Below are 27,173 nucleotides of genomic sequence, written 5' to 3' on the forward strand. Positions count from 1 at the left end.
ACATTTGGTATGTTTTTTGTTTACAATTATAAAACAAAACCAAGCGTGAAAATCTAAGGTCACTCAAAACAATCAAATTTATGTTTCCTTCAAAAAAAACAAACAAATTTGTCGAAAAAATTGTTCGCCGCCGTTTATTCCATTGAAAAAAAAGCAATTAAACCGCGGGAAAACCTCCCTGTTGTTTTATAGTATTTAGTTAATAGCATTTTGGTTATAAAATTGCAATTAATAATCCATGGATCAATAGCTTACAACTAAGTTTTATTGATCTATAACTAGGGTTCCGCCCATGCAAAATATATTTCTTTGATTCGGTCAAATAGACAACAATTTTGTAAATGTGTTACATAATGAAAAATTAAATCAACCAAAAAATTCTCAATTGATTCACTTAAGTTTGCGTCACGTATCTGTTACGTAATTGAAAAATCGCAGTTTATAAAGTTATCTAATTTAACAGCTGTTCAAAAGCTGTCTTTGTTTAATGATAGAGTTGAAGATATAATAATTTGAAGGTATGTCTTACTGTGGTAAGAAGAATATTCAAGACACTTTGATGTACGATGGCAGAGTTTACCATTCTTTAAACCGAGTGCCCAGATTGGTAAGTTTTAATCAGACCAGTTTCAAGTAAATTTCACGCCAGGCTCTTATTTCCGACAAACGTTATTGTTCTAATTCTTCATCAGATTCATAAACCTAGGAACATTAGGCCAGAGCAAAATTCTTTTGTTAGGTGATAACAAAGATTAATTTTTTAGTTCTAAGGTCAATATCTTCTGAGAGTCGATACAAGTATAACATTATTAGAAAGCCCTAAAAACCAAAACTTTTGGTGTCACTGAAATTGTGGTATTGCCCAGACTTGAAATGTTGCCTCTTCGCCAAAGACATTCGAGTCCTAAGTTGTTTTTGGGGTTTCAAAAGTGTGGTTCTGATTTGAAATCTGTTCCTTAGTAATGCGATGAGTGGCTGGTTTTCCTTTGAAACGTTTATGCTTTGATATTTTCTTCTCATTAACTGTAAGAGAACAAATAGATCGAATGACAGCTTAGCAAAATTATTCACAATCGGGATGCGCATTTGCTATTTTTTTGGTTTTCATAGTTTGTATAAAAACAACGTGATCACAGCAAAAAGGCAAGCATAGAAAAAGAATTTTTGGCAGCTGCTCAATAACTAATGATAAGTTTAAAAAAGACAGCTATTTGAAAAAGTGGTAAAAACTTGAGGACATACACTATAATTTTTCTTCAGTTCGTTAAAATATCTCAATGTTGAGGTTTTTGTGAATCAGAAAGTTTCTGAAAGCTTAGCGGTATATTACATTATACTATGACGTAAACTGAACAAACGCTTCCCCGTTTTTGTTTGTTTTGAGACTGTTTTGTACAAATGAAAAATCAAATTTAAATTAATCTATTTATACATAGAAATCTTTTGAAAACCAAACAAGGAATGGATCTGTAATTTATTTTTTTACTATCAGCTTCGCGGTGTGAAGACACTCTTTCAATATCAGGATTGGATTTCACCAGTCGTAATGGTTACTTAAGTTAGGAGCTCAACTTTGCGGAGCGAAATCAGAAGAGATTCCGATTACTGAATTTGAATTGAAAAGATGAGACTATAAAAATTGAAGTAATCAAATAGCAAGTAGGAACAGACATGTTTGATCATGCAGCGGGAAACAAAATATGGATAAAGAGACGACGAAAACAAAGCGGAAAACATGAAATAAGATCTGAGTAAAATAATGGCATGAAAGTCCAATAAATGTGAATTAAATTTTTGCATCGTATTCAGATTTACGGCACTAAATTAAATGAAGATGATCATGTGTCATATACCCCTTGGAACTATAATAAAAATTTACAATAAGAACGAATTTTCATAATAAGAACTTATTTACAATATTAATACTTGGTCCCCGGTTAAATGTGTTATAACAAAATATGTAATCGTTATCATAGCTAATGATACTTTCCAAAATACAATGTTAAGTTTGAGAGTGAACTTGAAAAAATCTTTTCCGATTTAGTGTTCAGTTTTGCTTTAATAATAGTCATTGTAATGTATCCTATTTGGGTATGGAGTCCCTGTAATTAGCCAAATACATCAATCGCGGTTCGGGGGAGACATATTTCCTATAACAGGAGTGATTTTTAGCTCTTCCAGAGATTGTTCTGCTGTTGTTCGAACAATTTCAACAACAGAAGTGCTGGTGGGGTGGAATTTTTTGACATCACCGGCTCAGCGTTGGCGTTTTGTTGGGCAGTGATAGGCGAATCAGAAGATGTTTCATCAAAACGTAATATTTCGGGCATCGTCTGGTTTTTCCACGTAAATTTTGCCTGTATTGGGGTTCGCTTGAGATAAAGATACTTGTTGCAGGAGCGTTGGCGGTTCCTTTGTCATCGGAAAAGTCAATTTATCGGGTGAGTCTTCTTTTAATTCCAAGTTTTGACTTCCGATGGCCGAGAAGTTTGGTGTCCTAGGAACGTGACCCCGCATCGGGCGTGCATTATTTGATTTCGAGGACGATACCTCGCTTCACAGTTCGTGTTTCTTATGCTTAACTCTCTTGTCAACTCCGATTTTGTTACTAAATTTTTTCACGTTACTTCGGTTCTTTTCCTCTACCAATTTCTCACTAGTTCTGTGCCCGCAACGGTCAGCATACACTTTGAGGGGAAATTGCCGTTCGAGGTGGGCACCGAATTTTGCAATGACACTTTTGCGCATCGTAACCACTAATTTTCCTGGTTCTTTGATGATCGACCGTAATGCTGACTTTTACGATGTTGGACCTTGGAGCCAGCACTTCGTATAAAACCTCGAGATTCTTTTTTGACCTCTTCTTTTCCGCAACTTTTACGGGTCAGTTTCAGTTGTACCGCGCGCTTTGAGACGGGAATGGGTCTAGAAAGATTAGAACGGAGAAATCAGGATTTTGCGTCTGAGCTCTTCTTATCTCTCTCGTTGGCGTAGCCTGCTGCTCTCGTGATGCCCTTTTTGACCTCAATGTCGCTGCGATATCCAATTTCCCGTTGACCATCGGAACGACCACCTCAGGGGGAACTTTGTCTTCATCTAAACAGTGATTTATCCAAGATGCTGCATGTGGTTCGTGAATTAGCGGGTAGAGAAGTTAAAATGTCTTCAATTTTGATGTGCAAATTTAGAGGTTCAATTTTCTCGAGATCATCGTTGGCTGTGGCAACCATATCGTCCTCTCCACTGTAGTCTGATTTGTACAGTCATGTCAATGAGTGTAAAAAGTTCACTAAGTCTTCGGGCTGAGCTTTTTCTACTGCGTTGACTATTTTTTCTGGTTTTGTACTTTTCTTGTTTTGTTTTGTTTTCTTCAGACCTTGACAAAATGATTTAGCAAACCACAATTGTTAGATGCTTTTTCTCTGGCAATGCTTTTTTCTCGGTGACCAGGAACCCGTACCACACCGCTATTAGGACAGTGAAACGGTGGTGGTCGAGAGCCTTGTCTTGGGAAGTTCATTGTGGGAGACTAAATTGAGGAACGTTTGTTGGACGGATATTGTATTGCGTTAACGCTTGTCGGGCCAAATAATTTGTTATGAGCTTGTATTTGACTCTGACTTTGCAACCCGAGCTCCATTTTAATTGCCAGCTCGAGATCTTTTTTTCAACACCTTTTTTTTATTTCGGGGTCGATTATGTTTGTGATGAAGACATCTTTTATTAGCGTCTCTTCTTTATTCTCAAAGTCGCAATTTTTCGCTATTTCTTTGAGTTTTACGTTAAAATGTTCCACTGATTCTCCTAGTTTTTTTGTGATGAGAAAAACGTGTCCATCAAACGATATATTTCAGGGTCTGATGAAAACCCCTACTACATTCTTCCAAAATTCTACGGTGGAAAGAATATTTACCTTGATGTTTGGGTTTTTGCTGTTAAGAATTTGGCGCAAAGCCACACCAATGCTGAGATAGAGCAATGAAACTGTTTATTCGTCGCCAAGCGGCCATGGTTTATCCCCACCCATTATGTCGATTTCTGTCATTTGTTGGCATTTATTTTGTCAGTTCATTTTCTGCTAAGCGTTGCAATCATTACGTTGCCATTCTGATTGTGCTGAAGAATCGAGGATCGTTTTTTCGTATATGGGTTCCAGGGGCACATTTACCATTTTTGGTTTAGTGCCGAGAAGAGTATCCAAGATCATATTCTCTTTAGCTAGCTAACTTGTATTGTGCCCTCCACTTTTCCTAACGGTGAGGAGGTCAGGTGTGGTTTAGTCCCAAAAGGCATCGATTTTCAGGGGAGTTCTCTTTATCTGACTGCGCGATGTCCTAATTTATTTTTTGCTGTCGGCTTCGCAGCCCGAAGACACAATTTCGAAATCAGGAGCGGATTTTGCAAGGCGAAATGCATACTTAAAATGTGAGGTCAGCATGGTGGAGCGTAGTCAAAAGAGATTCTGGCTACTGAAATTGTTTTGAAAAGTTAAGACTATGAAAACTCAAGTGGTTCTCAACAAAGAGCAAGTTTCGAAGCATGCAGTGAAAATGAAATACGGATGAGCAGAAAACAACTAACAAGCGAGAAACAGAATTAGATCTGAATAAAATAATGGAATAAAGGGCAAATAAGTACGAACTAAATTGTTGGATCGTATCGAGATTTACTGCACTAAATTAAATAAAAAGTATCAGGTATCACAAAATCCTTAGCTTAATCCTGCCCTTTGCAATTTTCGGTAAACGTCAACAAACTTCTAGCACTTGATGGAAGATGGAATTTGGAAGCTCTACAAGATGGAAGATGGAAGCTCTACAAGATGGAATTTTAATGACTTCGAATGTTTTGAGAATTCGCTATCTCATCACTTAAATTGACGGAAGAGCTGTAACCATGTTTTTGAGAGGCTCACTCAACTTAGCATTTCAATGCGTTGAGTTCTATGGGTATAGAGACTCCAAATGAACTGTTCTCAGAAATTTTTGATTATATTTTGCAGTGTCTCGTGCGATTCAAGCATGGTGCTCATTTTTTAAAACTCTCTTTTACACAAACCGGAATATATTTTTTGAAGCTGCTTAAAAGACAACAATCATTCTTTCAGATGCAAACCGATGTGCTGTTAGAGTTGATCTAAAAGTGAATTGCATTGTGTTATGAAGGAAAAGCTTCCCAGTACCTTGTTTCTAACATTTCTAAAAAACTAAGTGGTAGGAGTATGCAACAAGTTTATTGGCAACTCCTCAAACTGTATTTCTTCACAAAAAAACTGCTGTTTACTTTTTGTTTGCGTTTCGGACAAAAGTTTGGCCAAAACATTTTTTGGCCAAAAGTTCATCTGTTTTTTTAATCTCAGTTTCTTACGTGTTTTCCCCAATGCGCAATGGCAGGTGAGATACGTACGTTATCGAGTGACTTCTGATATTGAAACTTTAAAAAAGCCAGATATTGACTTCGAATTGACTTCTTTAGCAGTTTGATAATTTTTTAAGTTTTTGAAAATTTTAATAATTTGTTTTTTAAAAATGATAACCTTTGATTACCTTTAAAAAAACATTCACGTTTTCAAGGCCTCAGTTTTTGCTTTGGAGCTACGTCAATTAATTTTTCCATTCAACTTTTAGAAAAGTTAAGTTTTTCGCCCAGAAAACGGAAGGAAACGATAAGGGATCAAACTATTTTTTTATGAAGTCCAAATTTCCAAAACTAAAACGTAAAATTATCTTTGTTAACCATCTTAAAATAATCATAACCAGGAAAGAGATTCCGACATAGACAAAAAAGTATGCGTTAATTCTCTAAAAGTTATTCTGATTTTTGCTAGTTTCAACTTCATCAAAACCGGATCCTAGTCCCAGGACCTTTCAGAGCTGAATCCTCACATTCACAAAGTAAATCGAAGAATCAGTTTTGAATCAGTGTATATGCAGTCCATTTACACGCATTTATGACAATGACAAATTCAGAAAAACTTGAAAATCATGATATTGTACTTGACAGATTAAATTTGATTTATACAGCGATCTGACCAAAATCATGTAAAATTGAAATCTTCGATCATTTCTTTTCATTTTTTCTAATCTATATTAATTTTTATAGAAAATTATCCGATAAGGTGATATCATTTGTTCTGGTTCTGCCTAGCCGCGCTTTAGATGAAAACTGTAAAAACGACCTGTTTCATTTGACCTCCTCTCTCATTGGATAAGTCAAAAGAACAATTCTGTTAAACTAATTGTCTCATCAGGGCGACAAAAATTATCATTAAATTGTTTTTTTTTCTGCTTTAGAGCCATTCTGCCAACTGTGCTCTGAGAACAGAAGAGAGCAGTCCTTGGTGGCACAGAGATGTACATCTCACTCCACACAGACACCTCCGTAAGGAATGTTCACATAGATATTGTCTCGTTAAGCAGAAAACTTCAGTTATCAAAAAATTTGCATCCGAATTTCACAGAAAATTGATTTTTAATTAAAACGAGTGCTAAAAATTCACTACGATTTTGCTTTTGCACTTTTTACTTGACATTTATCAACGGTTATAAATACCCCCCCCCCCCCCCAACCCTAACCCCAACGCCAACCCCAACGTAGAATATGTTCATTATGAAGGGTTCAAACTATCATCAGTTCAAAATTCAAAAACATGCATTCGTATGTTCAGACGTGCTTATGAGAACAAAACCTTTTGTTCACCGGAATGGGGACCTAATATCGTAGATATCGCAAGAGATCTTATCGGTTTCACGAGCCGATGAAGAGCAACAGACGTAAACTTAGTTTACTCATTATAAGAACAAGAATAGCATATAACGAAAATAGGAGCGCTGTAATTACTGAATACAAAGTCCAGGGAAGTCTTCAAAACAAACGAAAATAGTATGGCGATCGAAGCACCCTGCTTGGAAGAGTTTTAGCCAGATAAAACAAAATCAAAATTGGCTTCTAAGAAAAAATGTAGAAAACAGCGCTACAGTCTATTAAATATATTAGATAAGGTTTATAATCAGAATTAATATGTGTTGTCTATCACCGTAATATCTGGGTTATTAGTAAATGAACCAAAATATTCCCGACGTTTTTTTTTTGATAACCCAACTTTGGACCATTTATGCAGAGGTTAAAAACTGATCTGCTGTTCAAAAACACCTGGCGATGGAAAAGTAAACATTTCTTCCATTCTTTTCCTCAAGCCCATTGTTTATTCGTCTGCAATATATAAAGTGTACACTACAATATAACCATAAAACTCACCACACATTTTTATTTCCGCCATAATTCCATTCAATTCAAAACATCTTTCATTTGTCATTTAAGCAGGAGAACAATCTGTCGGAACAATTTATTATTCCAAAGGCTGGTCTCTCTTTTTCTCCGTGTCTCACAAAACAATTCTTTTCCATAAAATACTGCAGCTTTTAATATTGATTACAATTGAACTGTTGTTTTTATTTTTAGCTCTTCACAGAAGCGCTGATTCTACGGAAATGGTAAGAACAATTAAAACTAATTTGATGTAATTTTTTGCACGAGTCTGATTTTCTGAGGTATGTTCAAGTTCTACTGCTTATAGGGAATACTTTATTCACCCAATGGGTTCACGAATTCTTGAGACACAATGAGGGGGGGGGGGGGTAATAACTTATCTTTTAACATCAGCCAATGCGAGAGGAAACTAAGGTTCTCTGAATTTAAATTCCAAAAGATTTTTTTTAAAAAAATAGACTGTTTACCAAAATAGAGTTTCGTTTCGATTTTACAGCAATGATTTAATTTACGTTGTGTTTTTGTTTGTTCGGCTTTCGTAACTTTTTCAAATAGACAGAAGCTCAAGCATAATTCAAATTCTTAAGTTCTTAAGACATTGTAGTTTTTTCCAAAAATATACCTGGTTATTTTGAAAGGTTTGAAACTGTAGCTAGCGAGGATATAAATTTTTGTTTAAAAATATTTTATTTAAACATTACAAGTTTCTACTTGTACCAAAATTGTGTGCAAATAGAAAATCAGCTTGAAAGCTGTTTTCCACTCTCTTATATTAATGGACTGTAGAAGTGGGGTGTCATTACTTACTCTTAATCCTTCAAATAGAGGCCTCTGAGCCATAGCCACATTTTTTAAAAGTAGCTTTGTGTTCTGGTAAACGTTTCGACTGAATATTATTTCGTCTCTCTGTTTTTTCAGAAGTTCAACGATCGCTCATTTCTCAAGAGTGCAACCGAGCATGGTAAGTACAATTCAAAACAATAGTTCTCAATGGAGAATTATTGAAGTTTATGTAACTAAATTCTGGATTTTTATTACAAATACTCTTGCATATTTCTTGCAAAATATCCGCCTTCTTCATAGGACGGTTATCTTGTAAGAGTCTTATAAGATAACTGTCTTCGGCGAGGTCTTGTAAGATAATCGTTATAGGCAAGATTCTTGCAAGATAACGGTCGGAGTCGGTGAATATACTCAAAAATTATGTTCTAGAACTCGACTTAAGACCTTTAATAGGCCGACCCAAGTTCTGAGCCTACCCGTTAATACCCGTTATTGGTCGAGAATGGTCTTTTTATCATGCGACAGTAGTCTTTTTCGGCTAGTCTTTAATTGAGCAAATTCGACATTTATAAATATTAAGAGAGAGACCACTTAACAGCGACAGCAGTTGCCTTCAAATGAGAACGATAACCTCAATTTTAGCATCATTAGAATGTATTGCATTAACAGCAAATTGTGGATCTTTCCCTATGAGCCTATGAGAAAAAAAATTGATCCCCAAATGTAGCTCCGCTTTAGTAACAAAGAACCTCCGTTTAAAAGTCTTGAGACTGTCGTTCTCATTTCAGCACTCATCTTCTGCTCTGGCATCCGTTTTTTTCAAAAAAACAAAGTAGAAAACCACGGTGTTAACAAAAGTGCAAATTATATTTAAATTTTTTCCCCTAAAACTACTGTCACTCCAATGGACCTTCAGTTCCTTTTCATTTTTTTAAATAAAAAAGATGGTATTATTGTCTTTTTCTTCTCTTTGCATCGCGCCTAAAGACATTAAAGAAAGCATCTTATTTAAAAATTGAAACCATAAAAAACTGTTTGCTGCCATCGTCAACAAAAGCTAGTATATTTCCATTGATCAATTACCTATTGGATTACAACTGACTTAAAACATAAAAAAATATTACGCTGTAAAACACAAAAAATTCATTCTTTTCCACAGTGCTGTATTTTGAAATTGGATTAAAACGATCTTGGATTATGTGCACGGAAATTGATTAGTAAACAAACACTGAATTTAGCGTGTTTTATTTCGTTTTTTGAAAGTAAACTTTTAGAAGTAAAAAGTTCTCAGCATGTTGGGTTATGGGTTTTCGCAAGCGGAATAAAAAGCGTTTTTAACTAAATAGAAAAATTAATTTCTCAAAATGAGTGAATAACAAGAATGATATTTTGCAGTAGAATTTAGAGATTTACAGGAGAGATCTCATTATTAGATCAAGATGATTATTTGATTTTGGTGATGAAAAAAGGCTCAAAAATCAGCTGTATATATACCCATTATAAGTGCGAGAAAGTCAAGATAAAAAACTAATCTTAGCTCCACGATTTACAGGGGGTCGCAAGGGTTACCCAAGATGGTTTGCTTCTGCAAATTTTCCAGAAATCTGTCGCAGGAGGTACAATAGATGATATGCATTAACACTTTTCTAAGAATTCATTCACATTTCCGGTGGTATCATAATCATTCAATACATGCTGGGAAGATTTTACATCAAATAATCTCACTCTAATAATAGTTACCTAGATTCACCAATTTGAACCGAATATTGATTCTAAGCACCATTTCCTGACGATTCATTTCTATAAATTCTCTGAGCAAAATCAATTTGCTTTTGTCTTTTAATCTTGTAAGTAAAACTTTCTTTCTAATTCTCACTATCTTCAAGACCATAGTTTGATCGATATTCTAACACCCCCGCTCAGACTTGAGCTGATTGCGTAGAGTCTGCTCCCATCAAAACTGCCCTGAATGCTTCCACTTTCGGAAGGGGTAAGGACTTTGTGAAGATGTTCGCTGCCATTTTATCTGTCGGGACGTAATGAACTGAAATAGTCCGATCCTCCGTCTTGTCCCGAATGAAGTGGAACTTTGTCTCGATGTGTTTGCTACCCTTGTGCATGACTGGGTTTTGGCAAAGTCTGATACAATATTGGTTGTCCTCTCCAATTGCTATTGGATTTTTCTGTTGGATGCCGAAATCGTCCGGAAGTTGTTTTAGATACAATGCTTCTTGAACTGCTGCTGACAAGCCCTGATATTCTGCTTCTGATGAAGAAGGAGTAACTGTGGCCTGCTTCTTGACACCCCAGCTGAGTGCTGCGCCACGTCCGTTGAGCTTGAAGGAATAGCCCGTTGTTGATTTTCCGTCGTTCGAATCTCCAGACCAGTCTGCATCACTTTCCCCCACTAAATCCAAACTGGATTCTTTTGTGAAAGTAAGTTTTAACCCTTTTGAACCTTGAAGATATCGCCGAAGTCTTCTTCCGCACATCCAGTATTGATTGGTAGGTGCACTCATGTGTCTGGACAGAAGGTTGACTGTGAACATGATGTCTGGCCCCGTCTGTTTGGACAGATACAGAAGTGATTCAACCAAGCTTCTGTAGATCCTCTGGTCCACTTCTTCGTCTCTGTTCTGTGCTGTCTGAATTTTCAAATTCCAATCAGCTGGAGTTCTTGAGGGTTTCCAATGATCCATTTGAAACCACTCAAGCATTGTTTCCATGTAGCGTTCTTGGTCAAATGTGAACTTGCCCTCTTCTTGTTTGATTCTTATACCCAGAAACCAGTGTAATCTCCCTCTGTCTTCCATGTGAAATGTTGCTTCGAGTGCTTTTTTGACATCGGAGGTCACTCTCATGCTTCTTGATGCCACTATGATGTCGTCAAACAGGACCAAGATGAAGGTGTGACCCTCTGTCTCTGCTCATGCAAACAAGCAATGGTCATTCTTGCTTCTGGTGAACCCCTGTCTCAGAAAAAGTTTGCAGTTCCTTATACCAGTTGTTAGCTGCCTGTTTCATAACATAAATTGATTTATTCAGTCGGCATACTAATTTTCCCCATCTGATCCTTGTTTTAAAGACTCCTTTGGCTGATCCAGATAAACTTCATACTCTATTGGTGAGTGCAGGAAAGCCGTCTTGACATCAAACTGGTGCACCACATAGCCCTGCTTCGCTGATAGTTGAAGTAGAATCCTGAATTTCTCTAGCTTTCAGGTAGGCGCAAAAGTCTCAAAGTAGTCCAGTCCTTCCACTTGTTTGAAGCCTTTCGCAACACAGCGTGCTTTTTAATTAACCACTTGACCACTGGGTCCCAATTTCAGTTCTTAGACCCATTTGCCCGGTATGACGTCCCTGTCTGTTGGTGGTCTCACTAGGCTCCAAGTCTCGTTATCTTGGAGTGCCTTGACTTCGTCCTTCATTGCCCGGTGCCACTGGTCCCAATCGTCACCTTGCTTGGCTTCGTACACTGTTTTGGGTTCCACATAGTCACCCTCAGTCACAGCAAGATGGGTCCTGGCTTCTCCAAAAAATTGCGGAACATTCCTTGCTCGTGTCCCTCGTCTGGGCTCTTCCCTGTCCACTTGCTCCAGTGCCTCTTAAAGGAAGCCAACTGTCTGTGGGAAGTCCTCCGTTTCACTGTCTTCCAGTGACTCCGAGTCTCTGAGACTCCCTCTTGTTGCAGTAGATTCTTCATTCAGTGCTGCTTCCTCAGCATTTGAACCATCTTGTTTCAGTGTCGCTTCTTGAGTGTTCACGCTCTCTGCGTCATGCCACTCCTCCTTTATTGCCGAGGATGTTCCCTGCTCCTCTTTGTTGCAATCGCCTTGATGACCAGATCCCCAGTTGGTGTGACCCCTCATCTAGTACGTCTGGCGTCTCTGTGCTGTCAGGGATTGAGCCCACTTCGGACTCCTTGATGATCACATCTCGAACTGCCACAACCTTGCGTGTGTTGGGTACGTACACCAGGTATCCGTTGTCTTCTTCCGTGTAACCCACAAATTTTCCTTCCAGTGCCTTGGGTTCAGGTTTACTGACATCTCTGTCCGGCTTCCTCATGAAGACTGTGCAACCAAAAATAGATAGTTTAATAATTGAATGCTTAGGTTTTATACCTCGCATCAGCTCTGCTGGGCATTTGTCTTCTACTCGTCTTAAATCCAAGTTTCTGATCCTTGTTGCATGGAGAATTGCTGCTCCCCACATCATCTTATGAAGACCCGAAGCAATGAGCAAGCATTTTGCCATCTCCAGCAGTGTCCTGTTGCACCTATCAGCTAAACCATTCTGTTGCGGCGTCTCTGGTAGGTCTTCTCCTGTAGAATGCCTGCATCTAAACAGTACATCCTAAACTGCTCTGAGAGGAACTTCTTCGCATTGTCTTGTCTCAGCTTCTTGGGCGTCCCCACACTGAGAACAAACTTCTTCAGGCTGGCCAGTGCTTAACTCTTTGCTTTAAGCATGTCCAAATACACAAATTTCGTGTGCTGGTCTGCAAACACAATTCAGAACCGGAACCCTGACAGTGACTCTACTCTGAAAGGTCCCATCACGTCTGTGAACACCCTCTCCATTTTCTCTTCTGCTTGGGTCTCTGCCACTGTTGGTATCAGAGTCTTTGTGATCTTGGCTAATGCGCACACATTGCATACATCACTGAGTTCCCCACTGTCTCTGGTTCATTCCTGACCACATCCGCTTGATTCAAATGACCCGATCGTCTGTGCCAATTCCTCGCACTGTCAAGTTTTACGCTGTTGGAACTCATCTTGAATTCTAGAACGCTGTAGTGTAAGTAAAACAAATTATTTTTTTGTGTTAGTTTTACCCGAGTTCCCTTCTGGAGTTTCATGCAGCTATTTACTCTCTCGAATGTGAAGCTGTTTTCCCACTCCGTGCATCTTCAGACTGATGAGAAGTTTGAAGAATAGTCTGACACACAGAACATTTTTGAGTTCGCATTGGAACTCCCCTTTAGTTGAGGGTATGCTGATCCTCACACAGCCTCTGCCCACCACTCTGGAAGCCTCTCCGTTGGGGTTTCTGACCACTGATTGAATGGGCACAAAGTCCAGGAACGCATCGATGTTCGTCACTATGTGATCTGTACAACCACTGTCCACTAGCATGCCTGCTGTCTTCCACTGGGTAAGAGCTGCCCAGCATTCATTGTCTGGTGTAGCCAATGTTGGACCCATTGCCACTGACTCATGTTTGCCTCCATCTCTTTGTCTCTTGCATGCCCTGTCTAAGTGACCCTTCTCACCACACTTGCTGCATTGTGCTGTCTCCTTCTTCCTGCAGTCTTTGGCAAAGTGTCCAGAGTTCCCACACACACAGAGCAGTTTCCTTTCTTAGGTCTCTTCTTGAAGTCACGCTTCACTGCCAGTGCCACTGAACCACTTTGTCCCTTGTGTGTCTGCACAGTGCTCTCATGAAAGTTCTGCAACCTTTTCCTCAATCTGTGAAGTTCGTTGCGGGGTTGTAGCTCTCCTGTATAACAAAACATTCATACCTCATTGGCAGACCATTGAGGACCGAGGCGTTGAAGAGGGTCTCTGAGACTGCTTCCCCTGCTTCTTGTAGCCTTGTGAGCAACTCCTGTCCTCTGATGAAGAAGCTGTCTAAATCCTCAGAATCCTCGAGCTGCAGTCGAGCAAGCTGTGCCACTAAAGTCACCACTGTTGGCGTCTCCACACTCTGAAATCTCTCTTGCAAAAGCTTCCAAGCCTTTGCTCCATCTTTAATGCCATCATCTCCCACACAGTCATGTCTCATCAGCATGAGGGTTGTTGCATCTAGAGTCAGTGCCAGATGGCATCACACATTGTTCCGTTTCTCCTTGATGTCTGCAACTTCCTTCTCATATGCATCCTTCAGCACCTTGTGGTTCTTCTTCTCGTCATTACTCGCCGCATTGGCTAGTGGTGCAGGCTCACTGCTGTCTTCCACTGGGTAAAAACTGCCCAGGATTCCTCGTCTGGTGAAGCCGATGTTGGACCCATCGCCACTGACTCATATTTGCCTCCATCTCTTTGTCTCCTGCATGCCCTGACAAAGAGATGGAGCATTTTTAACTAAATAGAAAAATTAATTTCTCAAAATGAGAGAATAACAAGAATAATATTTTACAGTAGAAATTAGAGATTTACAGGAGAGATCTGATTATTAGATCAAGATGGTGATTTGATTTTGGGGATGAAAAAAGGCTCAAAAATCAGCTGTATATGTACCCACTATAAGTGCGAGAAAGTCAAGATACAAAACTAATCTTAGCTCCACGATTTACAGTGGGGGTCGCAAATGTTACTCAAAATGGTTTGCTTCTGCAAATTTCCCAGAAATCAGTCGCAGGAGGTACAATAGATGTATGCATTTACACTTTTCTAAGAATTCATTCACATTTCCGGTGGTATCATAATCATTCAATACTTGCTGGGAAGATTTTACATCAAATAATCTCACTACATTAATAGTTATCTAGATTCACCAATTTGAACCGAATTTTGATGCTAAGCACAATTTCTTGACGATTCATTTATATAAATTCTCTGATCAAAATCAATTTGCTTTTGTCTTTCTAATCTTGTAATTTAAACTTTCTTTTTAATTCTCACTAAGTTTAAGACTATAGTTTGATCGATATTCTAACACAGCATATCATTCTCTTATTATTTTTAAGATTCCTTGATGTAAGAAATAGCTGCTCTACCTTTTTCTGTTTTTTTTTGTTGTCTACATTCGTTTTTTCATATAAGATATTTTTTGGTTTCTTATTCTGTCAAGCTTATCCTATACGTATTTTTCTTCGTTTTTAATTAGAGTTCAAGTGATCGTTTTTAATCATAATGCCTTGTAATTGAGGCCATAGCTTCTATCGTTTTTTATTTAAAAAATGAATTGAAATTACAATTTGTATGCCGAAAGCTTGTTTATTTTTAGTTTAGTGTCTCTGACTCAAAATCTATTGTTTTATATTTACAAATATCACAACCCTTTCCATCATATCTTTTGCCAGGGAAAAATGAAATATTTTAACTCCATTAAAAAGCTGCCGAAAATATAAGTACATGAAAAAATGTCTTACGATGAACTTCAGGGCATGCACAGTTATAAATTTAAAACAAAAATTCTAAAACTTTTGATTGCTCCATTCTTTGATGAATTAATTTAATAAAAAACTCGTCTTTTTAAACGGATAGACTGGTGAAAACTGGTGAGAAAACTGGTGAGTTAACATTTTTTTGTTAACGTGGTTTTATCGCCAACATTAGTGGTGAAAGGTAATGTTACGCTTGTACGGTATTATTTGATTTTTGGTACGAAAAATTTTCAATGATTTGTGAAACATAAAAAAGTTATTGTTGTAGGAAATGATCATCGGCGCGATGTATATGATGTATCCATCTCAAAGTGTCAACCATCTTGAAAAAATTAATTAGAAATGATTTGCTCTAAGTGTTGAAATTGGGTTTTGTTTGCTTTTGCTCGACTAAATTGAATTTTCCCATTTCTTGTAACATTTATGTATAGAGCTACTAACTGATTTTTTGCTACACGTCCATGGCTTTTTGTTTCATAAAAAATCTGTCATTTTTAGATTGAAAAGAAATGTTGTAGCACCATATTTATGCAGAGCCTTTTGTTTTCTATCAGTTAAAATAAAATTAGAGTGGTTTTTTCTAGCAAGTTCTAGATAGAGTTTTTTTTGTTGGAGTTGCTTTCAATATTTTTTCTATTCAAACTTCTTTACTTTTTTCCTACAAATTTTTCAGTTTTTTAAAAGTTGGACTGGTCTCAGTTCTACTTAAAAGGGCAATATACGGGCTGATTTCCGTTTTTGCATTCAATATTACGCTTGCAAATTGCAATAAAAATTCTACGCACAGGAAACTTATCCTTTGACGCCCACATTTTTAACAGATTTTTTAAAGCAGGTTTTAAGAGGTTTTGATTATAATGCCGATTTCCTGCCGCAGTCCATGTTCTCAAACTCCCTTTGAACTCCTTTATTTTTCTGACAAAATTCTCTTTTCCGATAAATGTGCCCATATTCCATAGAACAGTGCCCAAAACCAACTTAAGGAGGTGAACAATCATCTCGGGGTGTATTGTCGAAATAAATGAGGCGCATTCTTAGATAGGCGCCCAAAATTTCGGACATTTGCAGGTTGAGATCTCGCTTGATTGCGACCCCCGAGTTCAACTTGGAAATTCTGATGATGTTTGATTTTGTGTAGAGAAATTGGTGATAGGGGACAGTCTGCGTAAGTTGGACTGTACCCTCACTCCCGCCAGGTGGAGGATGAAGACTATGCAGGACAGTCTCAGACATGGGTGGGCACACCCCACCGACAACAACAATAACAACAGTAAACATCAACAAATCAACGACAGGTAGTCAAGATTGGACTGATTTTGAGCACAATTCACACTAGCTAATTGATTTTTTTAAAATCGAAAACATGTAAATTCAAATAACCCCAGGGTTAAAGTTACAAGTTCTAAAATTATAAATCAAACATACTACATCTTTTCTTTGAATAACTAAAATTAATATTAAAAAAACTAAGGTTCAGTTTCTAGTTTTCGTGAATTTTATAAAAATAAACTTTTAAATCCTTCAATTTTTTGTCCATTGGAACTCGTTCGTGCATTTTTGCATCTCTTCCTTTAACTCTTTTTAATTTTTTTTATTTATCTTTTCTTAGAGCTCTTGGAAATTTACTCCTTTTCCGAACGAAGTTGATTATAACTGAATTTTGACTCGATTTTGATTTACACTTTGTTGCGAGAGAAAAATCATATGTATGATTATTTACTTTATTTTCAACGTCTCCAATTTTTCTGATTTTCTTTTAGTCTTGTACGTCTGTTTGTTGCACAATATTGAAAGGTCTATTTTATTAAGTTTTTGCTCTTTGAGTTCTCCGGGAAGTATTTTATTTTCAAGAAGTATTTTATGAGCCCTGTCATATTTGGCTCGACAAAAACAAAATTTCATACCCCATGTAATTTGTTTAATTATTTTGTCAATTGAGGAGGAGCGCAAACTTTGAAAAAAAGTTACACTTAATTCTAAATGCGAAAAAACAAGCCATCTAAGGAGATTTATTCGAGCCTTTAATGGTATTTGGTTGCGTACCAAATAAATTGATCTGATAGCTAAAGCCATTTTGCTGATCACAGCAATAAATTGTTTTTGGTATGTCAACTCTTTGTCAAGAACAACAGCTAAGTATCCGCATTCATCTGTTGGGTTCAATGAACGACTTTTGACAGTTGGTGACTTCTCATTTTTGCAAACTGTTATTTCCGTTTTCCCTCCATTTAGAGTTAACGTGTTTTTCTTCATATTTTGTTCAGTGTTCATCAATATTTTTAGCCTCTGCTTCTAAATACCGTTGATTTTTTAATGACATAAAACTGCTGTGTTATCCGCAAATTGTTGAACATTCGAACTTTTCCCTATTTCCTCCCCTCAGTCATTTACACAAATTATGAATACAAGTGGTCCTAGTGCAGTACCTTGGGGAACACCGTGATTTATAATTCTTCAGTCGGAATCAACTATTTCGTTCGTAACAAACTGTTTTCTTTTAAATAGAAACGAACGCATTGAATAAGAAACTTGCGTTTTCTCCAAAACCATACTTTTAAGTTTTTTGATTGAAAAAGTCCAACATGTTGAGTTAAAAACTTTCGCTAAATACAAAAAGATTGTTCAGACTATATTTTTTTGCTTCAACGTATTGATTTATTTTTTATATCAAGGCAATAATTGGATTAAGACACAACTTTTTGTGTTTGGAAACCAAATCTATTTTTGTTATTTATTTTATTCATATCTAAAGGTTCCGACATTTGCTCCAAGAGAAGTCTCTCAGCCATTTTAGCTAATATTGGAGTCACCGAAATTGTTCGATAATTTTCAGGGTTATGCCTGTCGCCTTTTCGATAGATGGGAGTGAATTAGGCTTCTTTCAATTTATCAGGGAATGTGTTTGCGTTTATACACTTGTTAATAGAAAATTATAAATGGGTTCAAACAGACTATTTACAATATTTCAATGCCCAGGATGGTACATACCCTGGTCGAGCTAATTTTGCGTTGGTAATTTGTCATGAACTTTATGTAGTTCTCTTCTGGTTGCGCGCCTGAAATTGAATTCATTTCCCTTAAAATTATAAGAAGAAAACATATGAGCAATTGTTTTTCCCTTAAAGTCCAAGACAGTCCAATCAATTTTTCAAACAGTTAGCAATGCTTTTTTTCAACTGATATTACGTTAAGGCGCTTTTTAACCTTTGCAATTTTTTTTGTCTGTTTATTTGATTTAGTTTTGTTTTAAAAAATTTCCATTGCTCTTTTGAATTTGGTTGTTTTCTATTTTTTTCGTATAATCGTCAGATTTTTTAGGTGATTTTCAATCAACATTGGTTCTCAGTACTTTGTAATTGTTGAAGAGCTCTTGATTAAGATCTTTAGTTCATTCATTGAACACTCGATGCTTTTCAGTAATGAGACTACGCAGTTCTTCTGATAGCCATTTTCTGTGCTCCTTTTTTGTTTTCACTTCAAAGTTTTATGATTATTTAAGACATTTTGAGAATTTCAATTAATTTATGAAAATTTCCTCTTGTTCCAACGTTTTTGTACATTGGCGACCAGTTCTGCAGAGCAAAATCACGATCAAACTTACTTCTTGTGTTTTTTTTATCTCGCATTAAATCTTCCGTCTTTTGCTGCTTTCATTCTAATTTCAATGATGAAGGATGTACAATAGTGATATGATCATTTTCAAGTATTGACTCTATTATATCTGTTTGAAATATTTGATTTTTAGAAATAAAATAGGAGTCGATTAAAGAAAATTTTTCTCCATTTGTCCATGTTATTTCTTTTTGTGTTCACGTTCTGAAGCCTGTTATCCGCAATGAAGTTGTTTAGTAATTTTTCCCAGTTGCGATAGGTATTTTTATGTTGCAGGATTAGATTGTAAGTGCTAGAGTAAACGTTTGAGTCATAAACGATGTCATTTCATCAAGGAAGAATTTTGAAAGGTTTGAATTTGATCAAAAAGCAACGTTTACGAGCAGTTTTTTTTCAGAGGCTTAGTTTTTTCTATCCATAATAATTCAAAAAAACTTCGGTTGATGGTGTTCAAGTCATTTCTCACTTTGACTGAAAACTGCTTGGATATTTATATGCCTACAACTCCCCGTCTTTCCAATTCAGTTTATGATGATCTCGGCTGGCAAAAAAAATTGATGACTACTCTATAGAAAAGCATCCGGAATAGTATTTTAATCTTTTATCCACGTTTTGGTAACAGCTAGGAAGGACAACTGGTCGAGAGTTGTCAAAAGATTAGATAATTTTTTCGTTTTTTTTATTCAGGCTTCTACATTTAATGTACCGGAACTTGAGATCATCGTCTTTTCTGTTCTTTTCTTTGTAGTTCTTGACTCCTGTTTTCAATTTTTCTATTTTGAAAAATGCAAATTCCCCCCGCCCCTTACAAACAAAACCTATTATAAGAATCACAAACAAAACTGATGTTTCCTCTAAATAAATATTCAACTTTTTGCGTAAAGAACAAGGAATTAAGCCACCCATATGTAACAAAGTTCATTGGTACTATTGAAGTTATTACATCCCCTTTTGGATGCCAGAAATTTTCATTTTGCTGTTTAAGACGCATTTGTCTCAAAAAAACATCGTTTGATGAACAGTGAGACCCAATAATTTTCATATATTTCCGGACAGTTGTTACTATTCATTGAATTCCATACGTGTTTTGGTGCACACCATCTTTTCTGATATTGTTTGCCTCAAGACCATAATTGAGGATGTATACATTGGACCATTGGAATTCGCCTCTAATTTGATCAGCAATGCTGTTGATTTCTTGATTATTCTTTTCCTTGCTGTTTGAGTCCCGTTCGCAAAATTCTTTTTTGACTTGAGGAATTTGGCATATAGCGACCTTCTGGGGCTTGAATTTAGATAATCACCTACTCAATAAGTCAATTATTTGCTGAGCTGCCTTTTTCCATCAGTACATTGTTCACTAGAATTGTGTCCCAATTGAAAAACAAGGCGTTCAGGTTTTGTTCCAGTCAAAAAAAATCCGTAATGCTATTAACATCGCTTATGTTTGCCAAAGGGTATGAATGTATTGCAGTTTCACTAGTTGTATCAAACTGTTTAACAGATTAAAACGTGCTGTCTGATATGACAAGAGGTTTAGTAAATCGTGGTACAAACTTCGAAAAAAAACGGTCTCTTTAAATAAACTTGTTTAGTTTCTTTGTCTTTGTTGCCATCAAAAATTTGTTTCCTTATTTTCTCATTTTGTCCTCTCAAAAAACAATTTCTGACATTGCTTGGTCATATTGGGACTTGATGTCGTCTAGAGCTGTTTGGGGTTCTCTTTTTGCTTGCTTGTTTTTTTTTCAGTTCTGTTGTTTCATCCTGTTTCAATTTTCTAATATCGAAAAATGATTATTTGTTCTTTTTTAGTTTTAAAATTTGTTGAAAGAGTTTATCTTTGTTCCATTTCGCTAGGACAGCCGCTTCCATTTTGCTGGATACACTGGGCTTGGCTATAAAACACTAGTGACTCATTCGGGGGAAAAACGGTGAGAAAAAAATTAGCTCAAAACTTTGGCATAAAAAAAGACCGAAAGTGAAAACAATTGTTAATATGGAAAAAATTGGATTGGTCTCACCAGATGAAGAATACCAAAAGAAGCCCCAGATAAAAGTGCCGAATAGTTGGTTCCAGCTAAGATATAAGTTGTGATTTTTGAATGTCTTTTAAATAGTACAAAAAAACTAATAACTTTCCTTAAGAAAGAAAAGATTCAAAGTTGTATGTATTTGTCAAACTTCTATTCAGCTGGCTTACAGCTGACTTCTGATTTTCTACGTCTGATTTCAATTAAATATAAATGTTTTCAATTAACTTTGTTATCATAACTATGGTCATCGATACAACAGATCTACAGTTTATTGAATTAAGTTTTCTAGATTTGTTAGCAGAAGCAATTAAGATCTAGTCACGAGTATTTTTGGCTCAAATAACTGGTAAAAATCGGAAAATATGGCACCTTTAATATTTCCGACGCATTATGTGAAAACTTTTTTACTCCACTTACTAAAGACGGAGAGGTTCATTACTAGCGTCTACCGGAACTCAAACAAAAACTACTTACGAAGAATGTGGCTCACATTTCCCACCGTCGTTGGACGCCCAATGTAGAAAGCGCTTAAATTAGGTGTAAGTCGTTTTCAAACGGCAATTAAATAGACTAAAATGGAAAATACTTTCAAAGAAATGTTCGGCGGTAAGAGGACAATTAACAAAAATTTAATCATTTTAATGTTTTAAAATTACTAAAATAGGGGATTATACTGCAAAAAATCGGCCGCTCAATCCTTAGTGGAATGCGTTTTATTCGGCGGAATGTAGATTCCACTTTTCAACTTTGAGTTCAAAAAGTAAAGAAAAACACTGACTGAAATTTCTATTTATGTTGCCGGCTTTCATCCTCGAAGTTTGTAAGCACGTTTCACTCATACAATGTAGGTTGATAGGAAAAGTTAAAAGTGGTTTCAAAACTGAGTAAATCTCTCGCAAAATTTGGTACAGGTAGACGCTAATAATGGTTGAGTTTAAGAAAGCAAGTTAATGAAGAAAGGCTGTTATGACAAGTTGGGGTGAAAGATTTTCCACTTAGCCAATCAGTCTTGAGCTTCAAGCTTTGAATTTGTTCGTTGCTTTCTTCCACTGCACCAAAAGTTCTTTGATTTCGAGAAAATTTTTGTTAAATGGTAGAGGATAAACAGGAATCTTAACTACTTTACTACTTTTTTAAAATCTGTTTCCAGCTTTGATCTCTTTTTACGCTCACCATTTTGGTGCAATAAGAGTGAATAACACATTTTAATTAGAGCGGAAGTTTTTCACGTTCAAACCACAAAACGTTTGGCTTTTTTGGGGGGCACATAACGAAAGAGTTCCTTGATTATGAAATTGAACGTTTCGTAATTTTCAGCTTTTTTCGTTTCTTAAGTTTCCGAGCTCTATTAAGCTCTAACGATTCTTTATTTTTATTAGGAGAGCTTTCTTTAGTTTTTGCTGCTCAATTTTCTGCTGCCCACGATTGAAAATAGTGAATAGTAAGTTTCAGACTTGATTTGTAAATTTTCAGCCAATAGCGCATTCTCAATTTGTTTTAAAAAAATTATACATTAAAAACTGCTGATACTAAATTGCCACCGAAAAATTCTACATTGGAAAACTTTCATTTACAATATGATATTTAATTTTTAGCACGAAAATTAAGCAACAAATTTTCATCAGTATATTAATAGAATGTTATCAAAAACACAAATTTGCGTATAAAAGAAAGCTTAAGCATCTGATTGACAAAATATCCTTTTGTTCAACAAAAATTAAAATGAATGTGTTCAGCGATCTGCAAATTTAAAATAATAATAGATGAGATTTAAAACCAACTTTAAAATTTGATTAACTTCATCACCTGAAATTTCTGGAAATAATAGTGTGCTATCGACAAGTTTCATTTTGGCCACAGATGTGATCCATGCAGTCTCAAACAAACCATTTCCAGCTGCTCCATAAATTTAGATATTTCCTGGTTAATTGTTTTGCCCTCAACTACACAACGCCAACCGCGCCATTTTTCGGAAATTTTTCTATTGTTGAAGATGAGTACGTTTTGGTTGGTACTATTTGTAGAGATATATGACGTTGATTCTTTTTACCGAAAATAAGGTCGAAAATCATCAGTCATTTGGTCAGGTGGGGTTTTGTTCTCGGGAAATACGTTTTTTTAGACCATTCAATTTTTTTGTGACATAAAATACGCACTGCTGTTTTTGTAAAATGTTAAGTCATTTCGACTTGTGCTCATAATTTTAGTAAGATTGGAATTAAACCCCCATTTGCGAAGTAGAATCTCAAATAAGATATTGTTCTTCAGATTTGAAAAAAAAGTAGAATAATCTTGTTGGCATCAGAAAATGATTCAAAAAAGACTGAAAGTTTAACAATATGATTGTTCTTATGAAAGAATAGAGTACCCATTTAAGCCGTAGGACAATTGGAGTGCCTCTAGTTGTCGTTTTCCTTGAAAACCGATGAAAAAACCTTGCGGGCAATCAACCAAAAAATGAAGCAAAAATAGTAGAACGAATCTGAATATTCTGAATGTTCCGACCCCTTTTGAGGGGAAGGTAATAAATACTCAAATGGGTTTTTTTTGTTCAAACAATTTTGGCCGATCGATATAATAATCGTAGAGAGTTGTGAGTGGTATCATTCGAAAGCGCGTCCAGCGGAGAAAGTGGAATTCAAAAGATTTTTTTTGAATTTTCGCTTTTTCTAGGGAGTTATCGAAGTTTAAATTTTTGTGAATATTAGACGTAATTCAGCTGTTTTTGTACAGTTTTGACAAATATTTCGTCAATTTTGATCAAATATTTGTCAATTTTGCTACAATACGTTGAAATTTTTAACTGTAGTGCTATTGATTTTATCTCTAAAGACAGAGGAGGGTTGCTCAACTGTTTGATCCGAGTTTTGTGGCTAGAATTTATGCTAAATTTTTCAAAATTAAGAATTTTTTCGTCGAAAAAATGGCTTTTTTAGAACGCTTGCTTTAAATATGGTGGATGTAGACACCCTAAAACTGCTGCCTTATTCTTCTAAAGCTCGAAAAAATTAGTGGTACTCCCGTTGGCTTAAAGAGTCTTCTGGAATGATAATTTTGCCAAGGTTTTTGCAAATTTAAAATCGATAATTATACAAAATGCATTATTTAATTTTGACAAACTAAAAACTTTTGTATAGAATTGAAGTATTTCGCAACCATTTCAACAATTGAGTGTTTTGCCCAGACGCGCAGCAATATCTGGATTGATCTTGATCTCAACATGGATCATTATGATAATAGTTTTTTTTTAGATTTTAATGAGTAGCAACCTCTTTGCAAAATATTTCCGCTATGCAAATGTTTTTTATATAAATTACGGACAATAATTTCAAATCATGGCTCAACTTTTGACAGATGCTATTTACAATAAACGAGACCCAAGAAAACTATATTATAGTTTCAGAGTTAAACTCATGGTTTTTATGGCTCTGACCAATTGTTTTCTTAAAAAATTTATGGGCTTCATGCGTTTTTCTGTCTTTTCTTATACAATTTGGATCCCAATGAGTTACTGTACCCAATCAGGGCTCCAATTAGTTTTTAGAAGCTTTAAAAGAACTGAGACTTTTTTCAGTTGATATCTATTGTCTGTTATGACTTTGAATATATTTGTTTTGAGAAAATACCGGTGATTTTTTGAACCTTGCTACTATTTTCTTATTTCATTCAACTTAGGGAGCAGTCTCAGTAAAAACAAGCGGAAATCAACTTTTTGTGAATTATAAATTAATGTTGGTAACGGTTTTACTTTCATTTTTGGTTTGTTTATTTTCGTTCTACGCGTTTTCAATTTTTCTTTTTTTTTATCATAATTGCAATTTTTATGAGTTCAATTTGTTTCCTCGTAGAATTATCACATTATTGAAAAGTCCAATAAAATGAGGGCATTGAGGGAAAATGCACATCGTTGTAAAAGGGCGTACTTTGATATGTTAATTGCTGTTGTTGAATAGTTTGTGCTTTTTGGGCTGAGAAACAGTTATCTTGAAAAACTTAGTGGGTTTGTTGATTTTTCCTATGTTTGACTTTCTTTTCGTTGTTGTAAGCCGTATACCTAAAACAATTGGATCATAATTGCTTCCCTAAGACCTATAACTTGATCTAGTTAAAGATTTCAGTTTATAGCTCTTTGTTCTATTGTCTTTCAAAATAATTTTTAAAAATAAAGATTTTGTTCGTCTCTTTCTTGCTTTTATTTTCGTCACCATGTAGCTCAATCGTGCTCATTAAAAGTCTCAATTGCATTTGTTGTTTCCTTGCGCTTGGTTATGCGTGGTGACTGACTGCTTCGACTACTTAGTTTCAAAAATAGCTTTTGGGAATTCTATACTGTTCATTTTTTGGGTTTCTTTTTGTTGTCATGTCTAAGTCGTCCTTATAAGGAAGACTTGTTGATGTTGAGATGGATACAAAATGACCATTTATATTTCTTAAAGGTAACATTTTTTAATTATTGTGCCTTGGAAAGTGTCATGTCGTAAAATTGTTTGAATTTTTCGCTTCTTTATGTATTTGTTTATTTGTGGGCTCGTGGTTTAGTCTCAATATTAAGAGGCCCAATTGACTTCCTGAGAAGTTGAAATTTAAACCATCGCTTTATGTTTTTATTCTAATTCTGTTATGACTTTTGAAAATGCTTGTTTTCAAAAAAAATTTGGGTTTTTGAGCTTCCTCTTATTTAAATAGTTGCTCGCTCGATTTGTAGCTCAGTCTCTGTAAACACAGGTCACAACCCATTTCCGGTGAGCTATATTTTAACCTTTGCAATCGTTTTAGCTTCAAACATTTGTTTCTCAGCTTTGTTACTAATGTTACTACGAGATAAAAGATTTTCAAAGTATTTTTGGTTTCTTTTTTTTCATATTATAACAACAACCGATGATCCCATTGGCTTTGAAATTTTGTCTAATCGAATATTAGATAATGACATGTCTCAATTGCTTCCTTTATAAATATAATTGAAGATTTAATTGATTTCAGTTGATATCTAAAAACATTAATAACTGGGAAAATAGTTCCTTTCAAAAATGGAAAAGAAGTTCTGAACTTCGCACTTCTTTATTCTTTTTTGTCGACTTGTTAACCAGTCCCATATCTTTTCTAATGAAGTATAGGTTAATTTGTTTTGTTGAGGTTTTATCTGATGCGAGTTTGATTTTTGTATTTTTTTTTATTATAGACATCGAGTTTTGGTCAACAAAATGTTTGTTGTTTGGTTGTTATTATTGTCCTTTCTAGTAGTCTTTCGATCGGCCCTCTAGCATTATTGTATTCCATTGGTTGTTTATTGAACAATATTTGAATTTTTGAAAGTTTTCTATCTCTTCATCATTTGATAGCCAATTGAGTCAACAATTTGGATGAGCGAGTTCGGAACATTATGTGCGTACTCACATTACCGAGCCTCCTTGTCCTTTTTGCTTTTAATATCTTTTAACTTTTGACCGCATTTTCCCCGTTGAATTCGTTGAAAATGGTGAATTCTTCAATAAACTTTTATTTTTCACCCATAGTTCCCATTATTTTTTTCAGTATTAAGCGCAAAGCGCATTAAACGCATTCCATAGAAAAACATACCTTCACGCAGTGACGGTCTCTCTTATCAAGCTCTGTTCCGTTGCACGGGGGTAATTAATGAGACAAATGATATATATATTCAAAAAAGCAGAGTCGAGTCGCATAACTGGTCAGGTCAGAGACCTTTCAAAATGGTTCGATTGGATAGCATTGTCTGAAAAAGGGTTTGATAATTGGTGAAAGTCCACAAAACTTCAGCGGACTCAAGTTTGAGCAAGTTGCGAATTTTAACCGCAGATATCTTGACCAAAGCTCTTGCCAAAAATCAAATTCAGTTTTTCTTAGAATTTTTTAATCAAATATCCAGCTATCAGCCATCAATTATCTTTATATCCAAAAAAAATGTTAATTCTTTTATAATTTTCAGACCAGCCGATCTCACTTTGAAGAGAAGCAAATCTCTCATGACCGAGATTCCCAAAACGCCATCCAGATCGACAATAGAACGAGAGAGAATTCTTCGCAAGCCCAAACAGTTCGTGATCTCACCCGAATGGCACTCGGAGTACATCCCAACGGGAAAGGGCAAAAATAAACCTGGCGAGGTTGTGGCCACTGCAATAATACCACAGAGAGACATCACGACACAGTGCCCATAAACAACATTCTCTTCATTGTTTGATCATCTTGTGCGATAATTTTGGAACTGTTTAGCTGGTTTCTGTTCACCAGATATTTTGTTTCCATAAGCCGGTGTGAACAAATTGATGCATTTTTTTGCACAGATGACAGCTTGGTTGCTACTGTAAAAGCGTAAGAGCTGTAGTCATTGCAGCTAACATATACTG

At 35.8% G+C, this 27,173-nt stretch overlaps 1 protein-coding gene across 1 annotated transcript; it reads left to right on the forward strand.

Annotated features, from left to right (window-relative positions):
- LOC142348302 (uncharacterized) lies at positions 1 to 27,173 on the forward strand. Its single transcript, XM_075399599.1, has 6 exons — positions 1 to 607; positions 6,294 to 6,381; positions 7,462 to 7,493; positions 8,188 to 8,230; positions 16,302 to 16,458; positions 26,753 to 27,173. Exons 1-6 carry the CDS (start codon positions 521 to 523, stop codon positions 26,982 to 26,984), a joined length of 639 nt encoding a protein of 212 aa, XP_075255714.1. The 5' UTR covers positions 1 to 520; the 3' UTR covers positions 26,985 to 27,173.

Source organism: Convolutriloba macropyga, chromosome 10 (genome assembly GCF_964194025.1).
Source record: "Convolutriloba macropyga chromosome 10, txConMacr16.3, whole genome shotgun sequence".
Classification (NCBI taxonomy): domain Eukaryota; kingdom Metazoa; phylum Xenacoelomorpha; order Acoela; family Convolutidae; genus Convolutriloba; species Convolutriloba macropyga.